General features: G+C 35.8%; 1 protein-coding gene across 1 annotated transcript in view; it reads right to left on the bottom strand.

The window, feature by feature from the left end:
* Positions 1–826: 826 nt before the first annotated feature.
* The window catches only part of LOC115628079 (catenin alpha), a 29065-nt gene continuing 14790 nt past the window's right edge, over positions 827–15101 (bottom strand). The window contains exons 5-12 of the mRNA XM_030524053.1: positions 8479–9163; positions 6796–6947; positions 6568–6640; positions 3553–3620; positions 3305–3486; positions 3005–3245; positions 1212–1328; positions 827–1152 (exon numbers count right to left, since the gene is read on the bottom strand). Of these exons, the coding sequence (XP_030379913.1) occupies positions 988–1152; positions 1212–1328; positions 3005–3245; positions 3305–3486; positions 3553–3620; positions 6568–6640; positions 6796–6947; positions 8479–9163 (1683 nt within the window). The 3' untranslated portion in view covers positions 827–987. The remainder of the gene's footprint in view (positions 1153–1211; positions 1329–3004; positions 3246–3304; positions 3487–3552; positions 3621–6567; positions 6641–6795; positions 6948–8478; positions 9164–15101) is intronic.

Below are 15101 nucleotides of genomic sequence, written 5' to 3'. Positions count from 1 at the left end.
AGGGTATTTATAAGCCCGGTCGACTCAGACATTCCTTTCTTTCTTGTTTTTAATTATTTAAAACAAATTTTTTTGCGAGTGGGTTCAATGTATTTTATAGTTGGGCTTGCTCCAGTGTAGCTCCCGGATCACTGCAGTTTGTTCTAGGCGGAAATCATAGCTATTCAAGAAGCTCTTCTTATACTGCCAAACCCAGCCATAGACATCAGAGAAACCGGATACCCAGCGGCAATAAAATCCCTAAAAGTCATTACATCGAACTCGATGCCAGCGCAGAACTGTCGCATCACAGTTCTCAGTTTACCTCATTTGGGTCCCAGGTCATAGAGATATCCAGTGAAATTGCATAGCCGACGAGCTGGCAAGACACGATACCACCGGTTCCCTCCTTCCAGACAAGAAGAGCGTCGGTATACCGATGGCCAGCTGTAAACCGTCAGTTCGGAACCACTTTGCAAATCAAATGTGGACCAATGATACATCACGTGGAAGAGGAGGAAACTGTGACCCACCTCTTCTGCTACTTCCCAGCCTTGTCAAGGACAAGACGTTTCTACGATCTAGCCTCCTCCCAAATCTATCGGCACCAGCACACAGAAAGCCGATAGACATTTTCAAATTCATCCGGGCAGCTGGATGGATGTAATACTTGCGCAGACATACAGGCTTTTGGGAAATGGACTTGTCCACGCAGCACCACAACGGGCCAACTTCCAGGGCCTACCTACCTACATACATTGTAGGCTTTGAATATAAGATGTATAAACACCTTATCGATGAAATCGTATACAGTAATCAGCAGTCACGCACTCTTACGCATAGATAGTTATGGATATGAATGTTGCATATATGCTGTGCTCTTTATTTTTCAATAATTGTAGTCACACTTTCATTGTGTTTAAATATTAATTGTCACATTTTTATGTTATAATAAATAGTTGAATATTAATTCTTTAATACCGAATACAGAATTGTTGTTAATTTTTCTCAAACAGCATCAGCAGGACTTTGGAATTCAGATAATGCATGAATCGGGTTTTGAACTTTCTTCTGGGATCCCTTACGAACTTTCGCACGAACTTCTTCTGGTTTTTCTGGGCGTACCAGCGGTTTCTTCTCCGGTGCTTTCATTTTCCATACCACAATGGGAGACTAAAATAATACCGAAGTTTTTAGTGAATATTCCATAAATATTTAAATAAATTACTTACTGTTACAGTTCCTTGTCTTGTATATTTTGTTGAAGCAACATATGAGTATTTAACCGTAAGTACTACAGCGTTCATAAGATTTTTAGCAGCTTGAATCAATGATGTTGCGCTGTCCAACTGTTACAAAAAATATATATATAAATTATTTTCAAGATGTTTATTTATATTTTTGTTGGCATGGGCACTTTACATGCCTGTCTGTGTATAAAAACTACAATAAGCGATTCACAAAATGTTCATACATTTACACGTATTTGCAGTATGACACAACATTTTAAGTCATCTCTCATTTGTTAAATAAATTTTGTTAATGGAATGTTTGTATATACAAGTATAAGAGTGGACATTCTATTGCCAGGGGAAGGTGCTGAGAGATAATTTTGTAATCTTTTTTTGCCACTCATTTAACTGATTTAGCTAGCGATCATATACACTTCATTATATGTTTTTATAGGTTGTACCCAAAGAGTAACGTTTTCTATTTTTTTATTGTAAAACAAGAAAGAACGCTACAGTCGAGCAAGCCCGACAGTAAAATACCCTGTACTCTCCACAAAACCAGAAAAAGAAATTTTAAAAAAATATTTAAAACAAGAGAGAACGCTTTAATAGCTTCTGAGATCCTTGCGTTCATTCAGACGGACAGACGGACGGACATGTCTAGATCGATTTCTCTTGTCATGCTGATTCAGAATATATATACTTTATGGGGTCGGAGATGCTTCCTTCTGCATGTTACATACTTTGCACAAACCTAATATACCCTTTTTACCCTACGAGTACAGGGTATAAAAATTAAATTAATAAATTAATTTAAATAAAATCAAGAATCAATAAATCAAGGTAATGTTACAGTCTAGCAAGCCCGACAGTAAAATAGCCTGTACTCTCCACAAACAAGAAAAACATTAAAAAAAAAAAATTATAAAAAAAAAATTATTAAAAGAAAAATTATTAAAAATATAAAGTATTTAAATATAATATAAAATTGCGAGGAACAAACACAAACTCGTCCTTTCTCGGACTTAGGAGAATCTGGATACCAAGTTTGGTTATTCTTGCTCTAGTACTTTCTGAGATCCTTGCGTTCATACAGACGGACGGACGGACATGGCTATATCGACTCGGCTTGTCACCCTTATCAAGAATATATATACATTTTGGGGTCTGATACGCCACCTTCTGTGTGTTACATACATTTACACGGTACATTGGTTACAGAAAAGTTCGTGTAAAAAAACGTGTAAAAAAATACATTGATCATATGTTATTTTGAATCGTGCTAAATGGAATAAAGTCGTGAACCATATATAACATTTTTAATTTTCAAACCGTGTTAAATAAAAGCTGTGTAAAAACGAAATTAGGTGTATACCCTTTGGGTACAGGGTATAAAAATGTAATGATCTCTTTCCCCTTTGGATACAAATTAGTCACTTTGTTCGTTTTCCGGCAGCTTCCCATAGCATTATTATATTTCCGATGCGAAATTAGTGGGTGTGTATGACTGCGCAGTTGCATCAGTATTATAGCAACAATAATGTGTGAGAACAGCGTGTGACAGCTATATAAAAAAAAGGGTAATAGCTATATATGACTTGCGTATGGATAACACAACTGTCTGTGTTCATACGAACATACGGCATGTTTATAAATAACGATTCGCCTTGTCATGTCCATCATATACGAGGAGTTAGTACTTATAAGACGGTGTCTGTCGTTTGTTACATACATTTGGCGAAAACTTAGTAAGAGCCGCCAACAAATTGCAGAAAATATGTAAATTTTCTTACCCCAGAAACTATAAGTTCGCCACTTATATTTTGAACATCCGCTTTCACCTTTGAAGTTATTTGAATTTGATGGCAATAAAGAGCAATGCGTTGTAAATAGGCCAATAGGTCTTTTTTGGTACTGCTCTCTGGGCACTGTTCAGCTATTTCTCGAGTAAGTTTGTCCAGTTTGGTTCCAGCTTCTGATATTTTTTTAGCTGCATTAATAACATCCATCGTTGTCTTTAAAGGTCCACGCCCCCTAATATACAATGTCTTAGGATTAATACAAATAATTATATCAAATTGCATATTGCAAACCTAGTAAAGTCTGTCATCTCCATCATTATCATACACATATGTTTTGCCAAGAAGATTATATCATTACCAGTATCATCCCACTTAGCAACCTCAGAGTCGAAAGTAAGCTTTTCCCGACGGAACAGCTCCACTTGTTGAGCAATTTTTTGCTTGTCCTCTTCGGTCATTTTACGCATTGCCTCCTGTAAAATTAGTTTAAGTTGGGTTTAGATCGAAAAATCAAAGAACACGTGGTTTGTAGAGCTTACTCTAGCAGTACAAATACCGCTTATGTCTGGATATTCATCAACTGTCTGATCACCTGTATGCGCACTCGCTGAAAAATAATAATGAGTTATCTTATCCTGCTCAAAGCTGTTACCGTTTACTTTTTCTTACACTCAAATTGTATACATCTAATTCTGTTACTGCACGGTAGATTGGTACCAGAAAAAGTTGTGTGAAAAGAAAACCGTGTAAAAAAGGACATACATACATACTTGTATATACTTGTATAATATAAGCAAATATGTAGATCGTTAAAGTCGTTGTCCTATGACAGTTATATATAGTAATTTACCTATTTTGCTTATGACACTGTAAAAAGCTTTTAAATATCACAATATGTATTTGGCGATATTTTATTAACAAACAAGTAAAAAAGCTAAAGTCGGGTGTCCCGACTTTGAAATACTCTGTACATATGTTTACAATAATTATAGAAAAAAAAAAGAAAATTTAAAAAAATTTGATCGATTTTACCTTTCTCGGTATTCGAACTCACGTAAAGGGTATATAATTGCACATATACAAAGCAATTGCGTCTATGTGAGTGTATGTATGTTTATGTGCGTCTATTTGTGTCTGTGTAAGCATTTTCGCAGTCAACTAAACAGCAACATCAACAACAGCTATGGCTATAACTTCTTGTTAAATCGGTCTATCATAGTGAAACTTGGCATACGGACACATAATAACCAACTGGTGGTATTTCCAAAATTTTAGTTCGAAATTCCAAGAATTACGGGAGTTAGAGAAAATCGCATTTGCGGGGGAGAGGGGGGAGGGAGGGAAATTCCAAAATATACATTTTCTGCGTATTCACACAAGGCATCTGGGACTAAAATTTGGTGTTCCTAGGTCTTATAGTCTCCGAGATATAGGCGATTATACGAATGGAAAATCGGGAAAACCCCCATAGGGGGGAAGTGGGGGAGAAAATCAAAAAAATAAAACAAACTCGTATAGCGTACACACATAAGGCATCTTTGTGCAAAATTTGGTGTCTCTAGCTCTTATAGTCTCTGAGATCTAGGTGATCATACGGACGGACAGACGGACAGACAGACAGACAGGGCTAAATCGATTCGTCTTGTCATGCTGATCAAGAATATATATACTTTGTGGGGTCTACCACGCCTCCTTCTGCCTGTTACATTTTTCAGCTCGCGCAAACCTAATATACTCTTGTACATTTCATGTACAGAGTATAAAAAGTTTATGGTATTGGTTTTGTTTCTGCACCAATCGTTCCTATGATAGCTGTATGATATGAGGGGATCAGTACCCCATTTTGATGAAACTGAAGAATATTTAGAGGAATTTATAAAATGACAGGTAAATATTAACCCTTCTCAACGTATGGATAGGTCGGTCTACATACCAAGTACGGGGTCCCTAGCCGTCGTGGCTTAAAGGTTCTCGGTGGTCATACGGACGGACAGAAGGACATATGTACACTGCGCGTCGTCACGTTAGCACACATACATCATCCAAATGTAATTGCGTCTGATTTCGTTGTTGTTAACTTTAAGCAAATTTTTTGTTTTCTATTTTTCTCACCTTTGTATGCACTATCACTGACAAAGAGAACATGTGTTAACAATATACCGTTATATGGTATTTACTATTTTCTTTTCTTTTCAATCGAAAAGGGTGCTTAATTTTTGCATCATCAGGTTAGCACATGCAATTGGTTTTTCATTTATCCTCGGAATTTGAATAGGTATTAAGCCGACTTTTTTTACTGCTCAAGTGATCTTCTTTAATATGGGTAAAAACAAACGTTATCGGTTAAAGAGAAAGCATAATACGAAGCTTAAGAAGAGTTAAAGCTTTCAGTAACTGAAATACCAAAATAAGTCGGCAGAAGTGGAAAAGTTATATACAATTTCTTATTTAAAATGTCGGGATATGGTATAAATAATAAATACTGTAATAATAAAGTGATTTCCAATGCTGATAAAAGAGCAAATGTTGGTGTTGAAGCCAGCTTATGTTCTGTTCAAAGGGTGATGAGGAATGCTCCACATTTGAAAAGATTACAACTAAGGAAAAAACCACCACTTAACTATGCTCGGAAGGAAATCAATTAAATCAAACTCTACTTAAATTTTGATTGGAGCTTTGTTTTCTTTTCGGATGAAAAGAAATGTGATTTGGTTCGACTTCATAGTCGTGAGGGCGGTGTAATGGTGTGGGGAGCTACCTCCTGTTATGTTACGTGCGAGTTATAATTTTTGAACACAAATATGACTGTAAACACTTATCAAAACGTACTGAAACTTGCTTTTCCCCATTTCTTAAATTTGTCTTGGCGTTTCCAACAAGACAATGCTCGATTCACACTGCCCCAGTGATTAAATCTTAGATAGAAGGTCAAAACGTCGACTTATTGCAGTGGCCGCCTTACTCACCGGACACTAACATCATAGAAAACGTGTGGGGATGGCTGGTTCGTAAAGTTTACGAAGCGGGCAGGCAGTATTCCACCAAAGAGGAATTAATTAAAGGAATTAAAAGTACTTGGTCAGCCATTTCATTAAATTAAATAGCAAAGTTATACGAATCGCTTCCCAATCGGATCTATGAGATCATACTCAACAAGGGGGGATCGACACATTATTAAAATTATAAAAAAATGTTCAAATAAGTTACCGTATAAGTTTAACAGTAAGTTATTACCTGAAAAGGTTCAAAAAATTATAAAAAAAAAGAGAAGAAAGAGAACTAACAAAAACAACAGACGCACAAGAAAATTGATAGAAAACCAAAATACACGTAGTGCGTGTGTCGTTGCTCGATTTTCAGTAGGAAACTCAGAACTCTACCGGTGAATTTTGTTGTAGAGCACTCGATTTAAAATTTCGGCCAACCGGTGATATATGTATATCGATGCTGAATTTATATGTACCCATCACATATGGTTATCATTCTTTGTTCAGAGTATTACAAACTGGCACACAAGAAAGAGAGGATATACATATAAAAGCAATAGTAATTACATCTACTACGTGTTTCCAATGTTAAATCTTCTACTGGTTCAAATTCTGTATCTGTATCAAGGTCTTCAGAGCTCTGCAATGATATTAAAAAATAAACGAATTGTTGTAATGATAATTTTCTCTGTGTGACTTCCGTTACGCTTAGAAATAGCGTCGTGATTTTCTGCCAACAACTTGTAAGTTATTAATTTAAAAACAAATTTTGTAGTGTTAAAGCAATATTCTTACTCGGTTCATTAAAACTGCTCGTCGTATTTCACGCACACCATCATAAACTAAGCGTGAAGCATCAATAAAGTCATTCTCATCCACGTCCTTGTTGATATTAGCTGAAAGTGCTTCGACGGCGGAATCAACACGCTGATCAAATTTAGTCATAACTTAAAATATAAATACAAAATATGTATTTAATATCATATAAGTATACTAGTTCTTTTTATTTGTATATATATGTAACAATTAATAAGTAACATTTAGCTGAATTGAACAAGTCAGTCAACAAGTCTTGTCTTGAGTGACAGATTGGCGTTAACGCACAGCCTTAACGGTAAGAGCTAGGAATTTGGGCTCAAGTTTTCTTTTTAGGGTCGGTCTGCAATTTAGAGCTTCGATTATCTTTAACTTTGGTTTATTTACTACAAGATAAACTGCGTAGTATGATTTTAGAAATTTTTTAACCATCACACAAACAGTGGGCAATCAATAAAATATTAGTTGATTTATAGATTTCATTGGGTGCAAGCTTATATTTTTTGCATCCTTCGTTATGTTACGATATGGCCAGAAAAAGCCCTCGCGCTAAAACAATATTCGATCACTGCGAGCGTATCACATCACGATATACAAGGTGTGTTCCAAAGTAAACAGGCCTTTTTGAATCTAGCGCCCCCTGGTGGAGCTATCTATATGTCGACTGGTGCGTTGGAATCTCCTATCTTTATCGATTGTCCAGTGAGAATTTCATGACATTTCATCGATTGGAAGTGAAGTTATTGCGTTTTAAGTGTCAGTATGTTTGTGTTATCGGTGCAAAAATTAGCTTCGAACAAAGAGCCAACATTAAATTTTGTTTTAAAATTGGTAAAACTTTTACCGAAACGTTTCAATTGATGGAACAAGCTTATAGCGATTATTGCCTATCCCGTAGCAGAGTGCACGAGTGGTTTCAACGTTTTCAAAGTAGTCGTGAGGACATAAATGACGATCAACATGTGGGCCAATCAAAATTCGTGATCACCGAAAGTTCCATCGAAACTGTGCGTGAATTCATCAAAAATCACCCGAAATCATCATTGAAATTGATGGAAATGGAATTGAACATCTCCAAAACAACGATTTATCGCATTTTGACCGAACATTTGTGCTTACGAAAGGTGTGTGCACGGTTTGTTCCGCACAAATTGACTGAGGACCAAAAATTGCTCGGAAAAATGCATTTGCCCATGAAAGGAAAGCGTTATGCAGACGTAGAGGCCATTCAAAAGGCTTGCACCGGCATACTGGCGGCCATACCGGCCAACGAGCTAAAACACTCGTTCGACATGCTTTTGGATCGTGCAAAAAGCTATATTGAAGCAGAAGGTTACTATTTTGAATAAAATAATTTGATTTTGCCGAAAAAACCATTTGTTCTGTTTTTTTTTTAAAGTCCTGTTTACTTTGGAACACACTTTCTATTGAATATCTCGCTGAGAAGGGTTTTAGGCAGACTTTATAATAAATTTAAGTATCGCCTTTCGATTTGATATTTTAATCGGGTTTCAGAAAAAAGGGGGAAAATTTTAATGTTTTGTAGGTTTCGTTGGCATTTTTCATATTGATTTCAAATATTTTACAATTACATAACTGATGTATGTGTATAAAATAAAGTGTAATAAGTAAGTAATAAGTAAAATTAGGGGCAATACTAACCTTGCTCTCGCAATACTTTAACGGCTTCAAGTACCCGTTTTGTGTAAATGCAGGGCTCATAGTTGTCCATTTCTGCTTCGACTACATTGCATACTCTTGCTGAACGACCCTGAATGGCTCCAGCTGTTATACGCAAGTCCGTGGAATCGCCAATTTGCAATGCCATTACACATTTATTTACATCCTCTAGAATATGATTTTCGGAAACTGCCAAAAAGTCATCAATGGTTGTAATGTCATCAACGGCTTCCGTTAATATTCGAACTTGCACTTCCCATGCCTGACGATAAGCTGACATGTTTTCTTGGGCTACCTTTGAATTAGGCCGAACTGTGAGAATTGATGCTGCATTTATTACTTGTGGACAAAGACTTTCGATTTGTGCCGCGGCATAGCGGACCATTTTAACGCCATCCTCATTGTTAGACATGCTGCATACTAGATTAGCAACTTCAACAAGTTTTTCAGCATGCTTTGTAAATATTTCGGCTTTTTCGCGCACTTTTTTTTCGTTTCCAGATTTGGCAGCCTCAATTAAATCAATCAAAGGAGTCGTTGTTTCCAAAAATGAGTCAGAGACATGATCAACAACAGCTTTCCTCAATTGACGACGCAAATCACGCGTTTTACGGCACATTTGATCAATAGCACGATCGAGTCCAGGACTGTTATCTTTTTGGCCCATCTGGAAAAAAGAGTTTAAATGTTGACAGAAAATGTTCACAACTTTCCTTTTTATAGCCTGTACCCAAACGCTGGTGGGGGTGGATGCATCAGAAAAAAAAATCTTTTCTCGAGCTTAGAAGAATCTACATACCAAATTTGGTTATTCTTGCTCTTGTACTTGCTGAGATCATACAGACGGAAATGGCTATATGCCACGCCTCCTTCTGCCTTTTACATACATTCGCACAAAACTACTTCAGCACAAAGGTAATGCTGTTGAGAACATTCGCATTTGATTCGAATCACACAAGACAGTGTTCAGTACCTGGTACATGAAAATAAAAAGGCAGGTGAAGTAGCACGGCCACACGTGGTTAAAAGCACGATCGACGACTGCTTTTAATGGGTATGGGTCTCAGTAATGTAGAGCATAACAAATATATTGTGTTGAGCTGGTAGAAGTCATTGTCATTGATTTGCGTTGTGATGCTTATCATGTGCAATGCGCATTTAAGCATTTAGAGCGGCGGAAGTATATTTCCAAATTTGGTATATAGTTGTAGTAGGTAACACATAATTTCTTTGCTTTTTTTTCTTCGTCAATCTATAACCAGTATGTCAACAAATTAATAATAAATAAAATTTGTCACAAAAGTTCAACTTTAACATAAAATTTATAAATAAAGGCATTATTTGGCAACATTTTATTTATCGATTATTATTACTGTATGTATAATCTATGGGTATGCCAAAAAAAAAAAAAAAAAAAAAAAAAATTTCGAAGTAAATCGTAAAAGAAATAAAAACTAAACCACATTTACGACACTGTCAATCTATTCTTTGCAAAATGCAAACACTTTTTTTTTCTTTTTTTTTTTGGCATAAAGTCGAAATTTCGATGTGAATATATCATATTTTTGATTTTAAATTATTTAACTAAATATCTCATACACATGCAAAATTTAAAAGCTTCACTGAAGCTTTTTGTGAGCTTTTAACCCTGGAACGTCATCCTTATTTTTTGTACACTAAGGTCATCCTTCGTCATTTTGACTACGACCTATTTTAAAACCCTATAAATAATTTCGAGAGGTAAAAACGAAACTAAAATGGATATTATTATTTTCCTTATTTAATTTTTAGTCAAAAAGTAATGAAATTCATATATATTTTTAATTGCTTGAACTTAAATATGTTTTTTTACAGCCTTCTTTCATTTGGCATGGCTTTGAAAAAATGACATAAAAAAACACAGAAAATTATAACATAAACCACATTCTATTCAATTTAGTCTACTTGTTTCATCAAATTAATGGATGTAAATTTAAAATGAGAAAAAGTTTTGAAGTATATTCATTTAAATAAGGCATGAGGCAGAAAGTTAAGCTTTGTGCTCGCCACACACACTTTTCTGCCATTTTGCACAGACCACCTTTGTAATTTTGCACTTTGAGGAAGGACAAACTGCGCAAATCTTTCTTTTCCCAGTTTCTATTGTAAGAATAATATTTCAGCGTCATTATTAAAAGCTCACTTTGAATTTAATTTTTTATATTTATATTTGACCGAAGAATGTTAACTAATGTCCAAATGTACCGGCACTTTCCTATTGCTATTGCGCTAAACGTATTGGTGTGAACCAATTGTCCACTGTAATATTTCTATTTGAGCCAGTCTTACTTAGTTCTTTTACATAAAACTCATCAAGTGGCATTTTAATTTGGTTTGAATTGTTGCTCATATATGGCATTGCATCCACCATATATCGTTCCACTATTACACATTATTACATTTTTTCCCAGAAAGTATAGTTTTATCGTTCGTCATAATGTTTGTTTTCGCCCTTAAAATATTTAGAGGAATACCATCCTCATCCACATCGGTGCCGTCGTCTGAAGAGCTGTTATATTCAGAAGCGACTTCTCGTGATCGTGATCGCTTTCATCGTTGCGTTCATAGTCGTCATCACTCAAGGACATAAATTGCTTAATTTCTTTATCAGTAAAAGATTTTTTATAAGCCATGTTGTAAAAATTCATTAATTAATTAGACGAAAAAAATGCAACTAATAACCTGAAAGTTACACAATGGTCATCCTTCGTCATATTGACTACGCCAAAAAATTAAATGCAAAAAAAAAACAAGAAAGAACGCTACAGTCGAGCAAGCCCGACAGTAAAATAGCCTGTACTCTCCACAAAAAGGAAAAATAAAAAAATTTAAAAAAAATTAAATTATTAATAAAAATGAATGAATTAATTAATTAAAATAATTAATTAAATTAAATTAGAATACATGTTTATGTTCAGTTTAAACAGCATACATTTACATCACGTACCTATGCGTGTTTATATGCGTGTATGTATGCAGCACAAAGTTGAACAAAAGCAGCAACAACAACAACAGCTGCGGGCAGCGCTGCCGACAGAGCTGCAGGCAGCGCATGAGCAGCGATTTTACTTATGGCTATAACTTTCTTCAGAATTGACCTATCATGATGAAATTTGGCACACGGACACATTAGTACTAACTGGATGTACCTACCAAAATTGATTTCAAAATTCCGAGAATTACGAAAGTTATAAGAAAAAATACGAATTGCGGGGGAGTGGGGGGGTGTATCAGAAAAAATAAACAAACTCGTTCTGCCTAGGGCTTATAGGAACCTTGATACCAATTTTGGTTATCCTAGCTCTTGTACTTACTGAGATCCTTGCGCTCATACAGACAGACGGACAGACGGACATGGCTATATCGACTCGTCTTCTCATCCTGATCAAGAATATATATACTTTGTGGGGTCTGCCACGCCTCCTTCTGTGTGTTACATACATGCGCACAAAACTAGTATAGCCTTTCACCCTTTGGGTACAGGCTATAACAACATACAATGTGAACAGCGCATTGCAAGTCTACGTCAACCAAAAGCTAGCAAGTGTCTGGCGCTGTACGAAAAATTAGAACAAAACAAATAGGATAAACCTATTTTAAATCGAATTTAAAATCTCGCGTCGTCGTTTTGACGAAGGATGACGTTCCAGGGTTAAATGTAACAGTCGATCAGCTACTTATGAAAAATAAAATGGCGCTTATTATTTGCTTACGTGGTCAAATCCAATTCTGCCAATAGCCAATTGCATGCCAATTTTGAAGACGATACCTTCCTTTTTGGAGTTTATGCCAAAAAAAACGGACTACTGGACCATAGTGCACTGGTTGAAAGAATACAAAATCGAAACTGAGCGATCGCATGTTTTTTTCTAATCTTCCTTGCACTCATTCCTTGAAAAATTTGCTTCGGTTCGGTCACCAATCTGTTACTTTGAGGATTTTTGCAATGCCTGGCAAACGCACTGATGATAATTTGATTCAGTTAGTGTTTTTCCATTATAGCAAGGAACCCAGCAAAGTTTGGAGGAAAGCAAATACAGCCCTCCAGGCCAAAAACATAGTGCCTACTGTAAGTTCGGCAAGCTTTCAGTCATGGTGTGGGGCTGTATTTAATCGAAAGGCGTTGGAAAGCTGCGCATATTTGACGAGATTATGACAAAGGAATTTTATTTGGATATATTAAAAAATGAATTGTCAAGAAGTGCGCACAGTTTTGGCTTCGTTGATCCAGCAAACTCAAATACAAGCTGTACCAGGATAATGATCCGAAGCACAAATCGGTGCTGTGTCGCACTTGGCTGCTATATAATTGCATCAAAGTCATTGACATGCCCGCCCAGAGTCCGGATATCAATCCTATTGAAAATTTGTGGGCATTGCTAAAGAAAAGGGTGGGCAAACAATAAATGAGTGGACAAAAATTACGACATGGGTGCGCTCATATACTCGATGTCGCGTCGCCTCAGGGCTGTTATGGATGCTAATGGCGGGCATACAAAATATAAGCCAATTATAGCTTTTTGTTAAAAAGGTATAGCCTTGCTGGGCTCAGTAAAATGTGCTTATAATTATAAGTTTATTTACTATATGATATTCTTCTTTCGACGCTCTCTAAAGTTTTTTGAAGAGTTCATTTTCCAAATAGTAAATATAGTACAATAAGTACTATGTATGGTTATACGTACATATGTACATATCTTCGTTACACACCGGGCGGACTGCCAGTCCTGACTTAACTGTGTGCTTCCTCAGCACGTTGTACGCACGGTCGTGTTATCCCCGGAAAGTCCGACGCGGGACATTTAATTTTGATTTATAAATCGGGACGTCCCGCCAAAATTGGAGCGTTCGGCAACGCTGATATGTACATACATTCAAATTTTTCATGCAGGCGTTTTCCGCCTATATACATACATACATATATAAGCATGTATTAAATTTTTTAATTCAACACTAATTTGTGTCTTCAATTCCAAATATGATTGTTGTGAATGTAAAAGGGGTGTTTCTGCTTTTGTAAATCGCATGAATACAATCACAAAATAGGCTTAACGGTAAATGACACTTAGTTTTGTTCAGAATACATTAGTAGCGTTGTTAGCTAACACTAAATATAAATATGCGATCAGCTGAGATGCTAGAGATGGGCATGTGTCGGATGCTCTATGTGTTAGAGCATCAAAACTATCGATAGTTGAATCCGTCGATACAATCAATAATTCCATCGAAGTTTGAATGCAATTAACAGAATATCTAAATCTAAATATCTACATATCTTATAATTTATTGAGATCAATTAGAACAAATCATATACAAACATACATATGTACATCTGCCCGCAACGCGAAGAATAATATGCGTAGGTCCGCATTCGGTTTCTGCTGTACTATCGCTTACGCAGTCGTTGCCTAGCGACGGTAACTGTAAACTTTTGGCATTTTGCCTTTGAAATTAACAGGCGTAAATGATCAAAATGAAAGAAGAAGCGCGAGCCAACGACTTGCAGTTGTTGTTGTTTTTCGTTTTAAAAATTTGATTTAAAACGATAGAACATTATTTATTAGAATCAAACAACAGTGCTCGATTGTCCAATGTATACATACATAAATACATACATACATACGAATGTACACACATGCTATATATGTACGTACACAGGCATACATACATACATATGTACATATGCATGCATGTTTCTCTTTACTTTTTCAACCGCACACATAGACACGAACTGTTGCTTGTTCTGTGCGTGAGTGATGTCCCTAACTATTTGATATTTGCGTTCTTTGTAATTTGTTGCTGCTGCATAAAGTTACTAATGAAAACTCTAATGCCAAATGTACTAACAAAAAAAAAATTACTTTTAAAAATGTTAAATAATTTTTAATTAATTAACATTTTTTGCTCTGTCAATGCAAGACGAATGAACATACATACATACATAGATGTGCACATGTACATAGATGTATACATATGTATGTGTGTACATTCACACATTAGTGTCTCACATTTTGCTTTGGCTATTTCAATCGTTTGCACGCTACTACACGAACAGCTGCTTGTATGTGTGTGTGTATACTTAGTTGTCCCCAACTGTTTGATATTTTGTATTGTTTGTTCTGCCTGCTTTTGTAAAATGCATATTTTGAAAATCCTTTAATGCAAAGTTGTAGATTTAGTTACGTCCCCAAATTTGAAATCTATCGGAAAAATTTTATAACAAAAACTTTTCATTTGAAAAGGTGAATAAATATTAAAACCCCATTAATTCAAGCTCCTCCACAAATTTCGAAAATTCGAGTATGCAGTTTTGTTTGTATTCTTTTATAGTTTATAAAAGTCAAATTTAAAGTTGATTGGTTGAAAACTGAAGATTTTTCAAACAAACTTTGGAGCGCGTTTTCCCCTCTTTGGAGCTCGAATTTTCTACACCTACACTATGATAGGATACTTGACCCCAAATTTCAGCTTTCTAGCTTTTACCGTTTGGGCTGTGGGCTGTTGACGCGGTTTCCTCTTGTGCCCCGAAAAAGCCCCAATAATTCAGTCTCCAAGAGAATATTTAA

Source organism: Scaptodrosophila lebanonensis, unplaced genomic scaffold (genome assembly GCF_003285725.1).
Source record: "Scaptodrosophila lebanonensis strain 11010-0011.00,11010-0021.00 unplaced genomic scaffold, SlebRS2 tig00000101-arrow-pilon, whole genome shotgun sequence".
Taxonomy (NCBI): domain Eukaryota; kingdom Metazoa; phylum Arthropoda; class Insecta; order Diptera; family Drosophilidae; genus Scaptodrosophila; species Scaptodrosophila lebanonensis.
The sequence above is the reverse complement of the archived record's forward strand: the minus strand, read 5'-3'. Positions and strand labels throughout refer to the sequence as shown.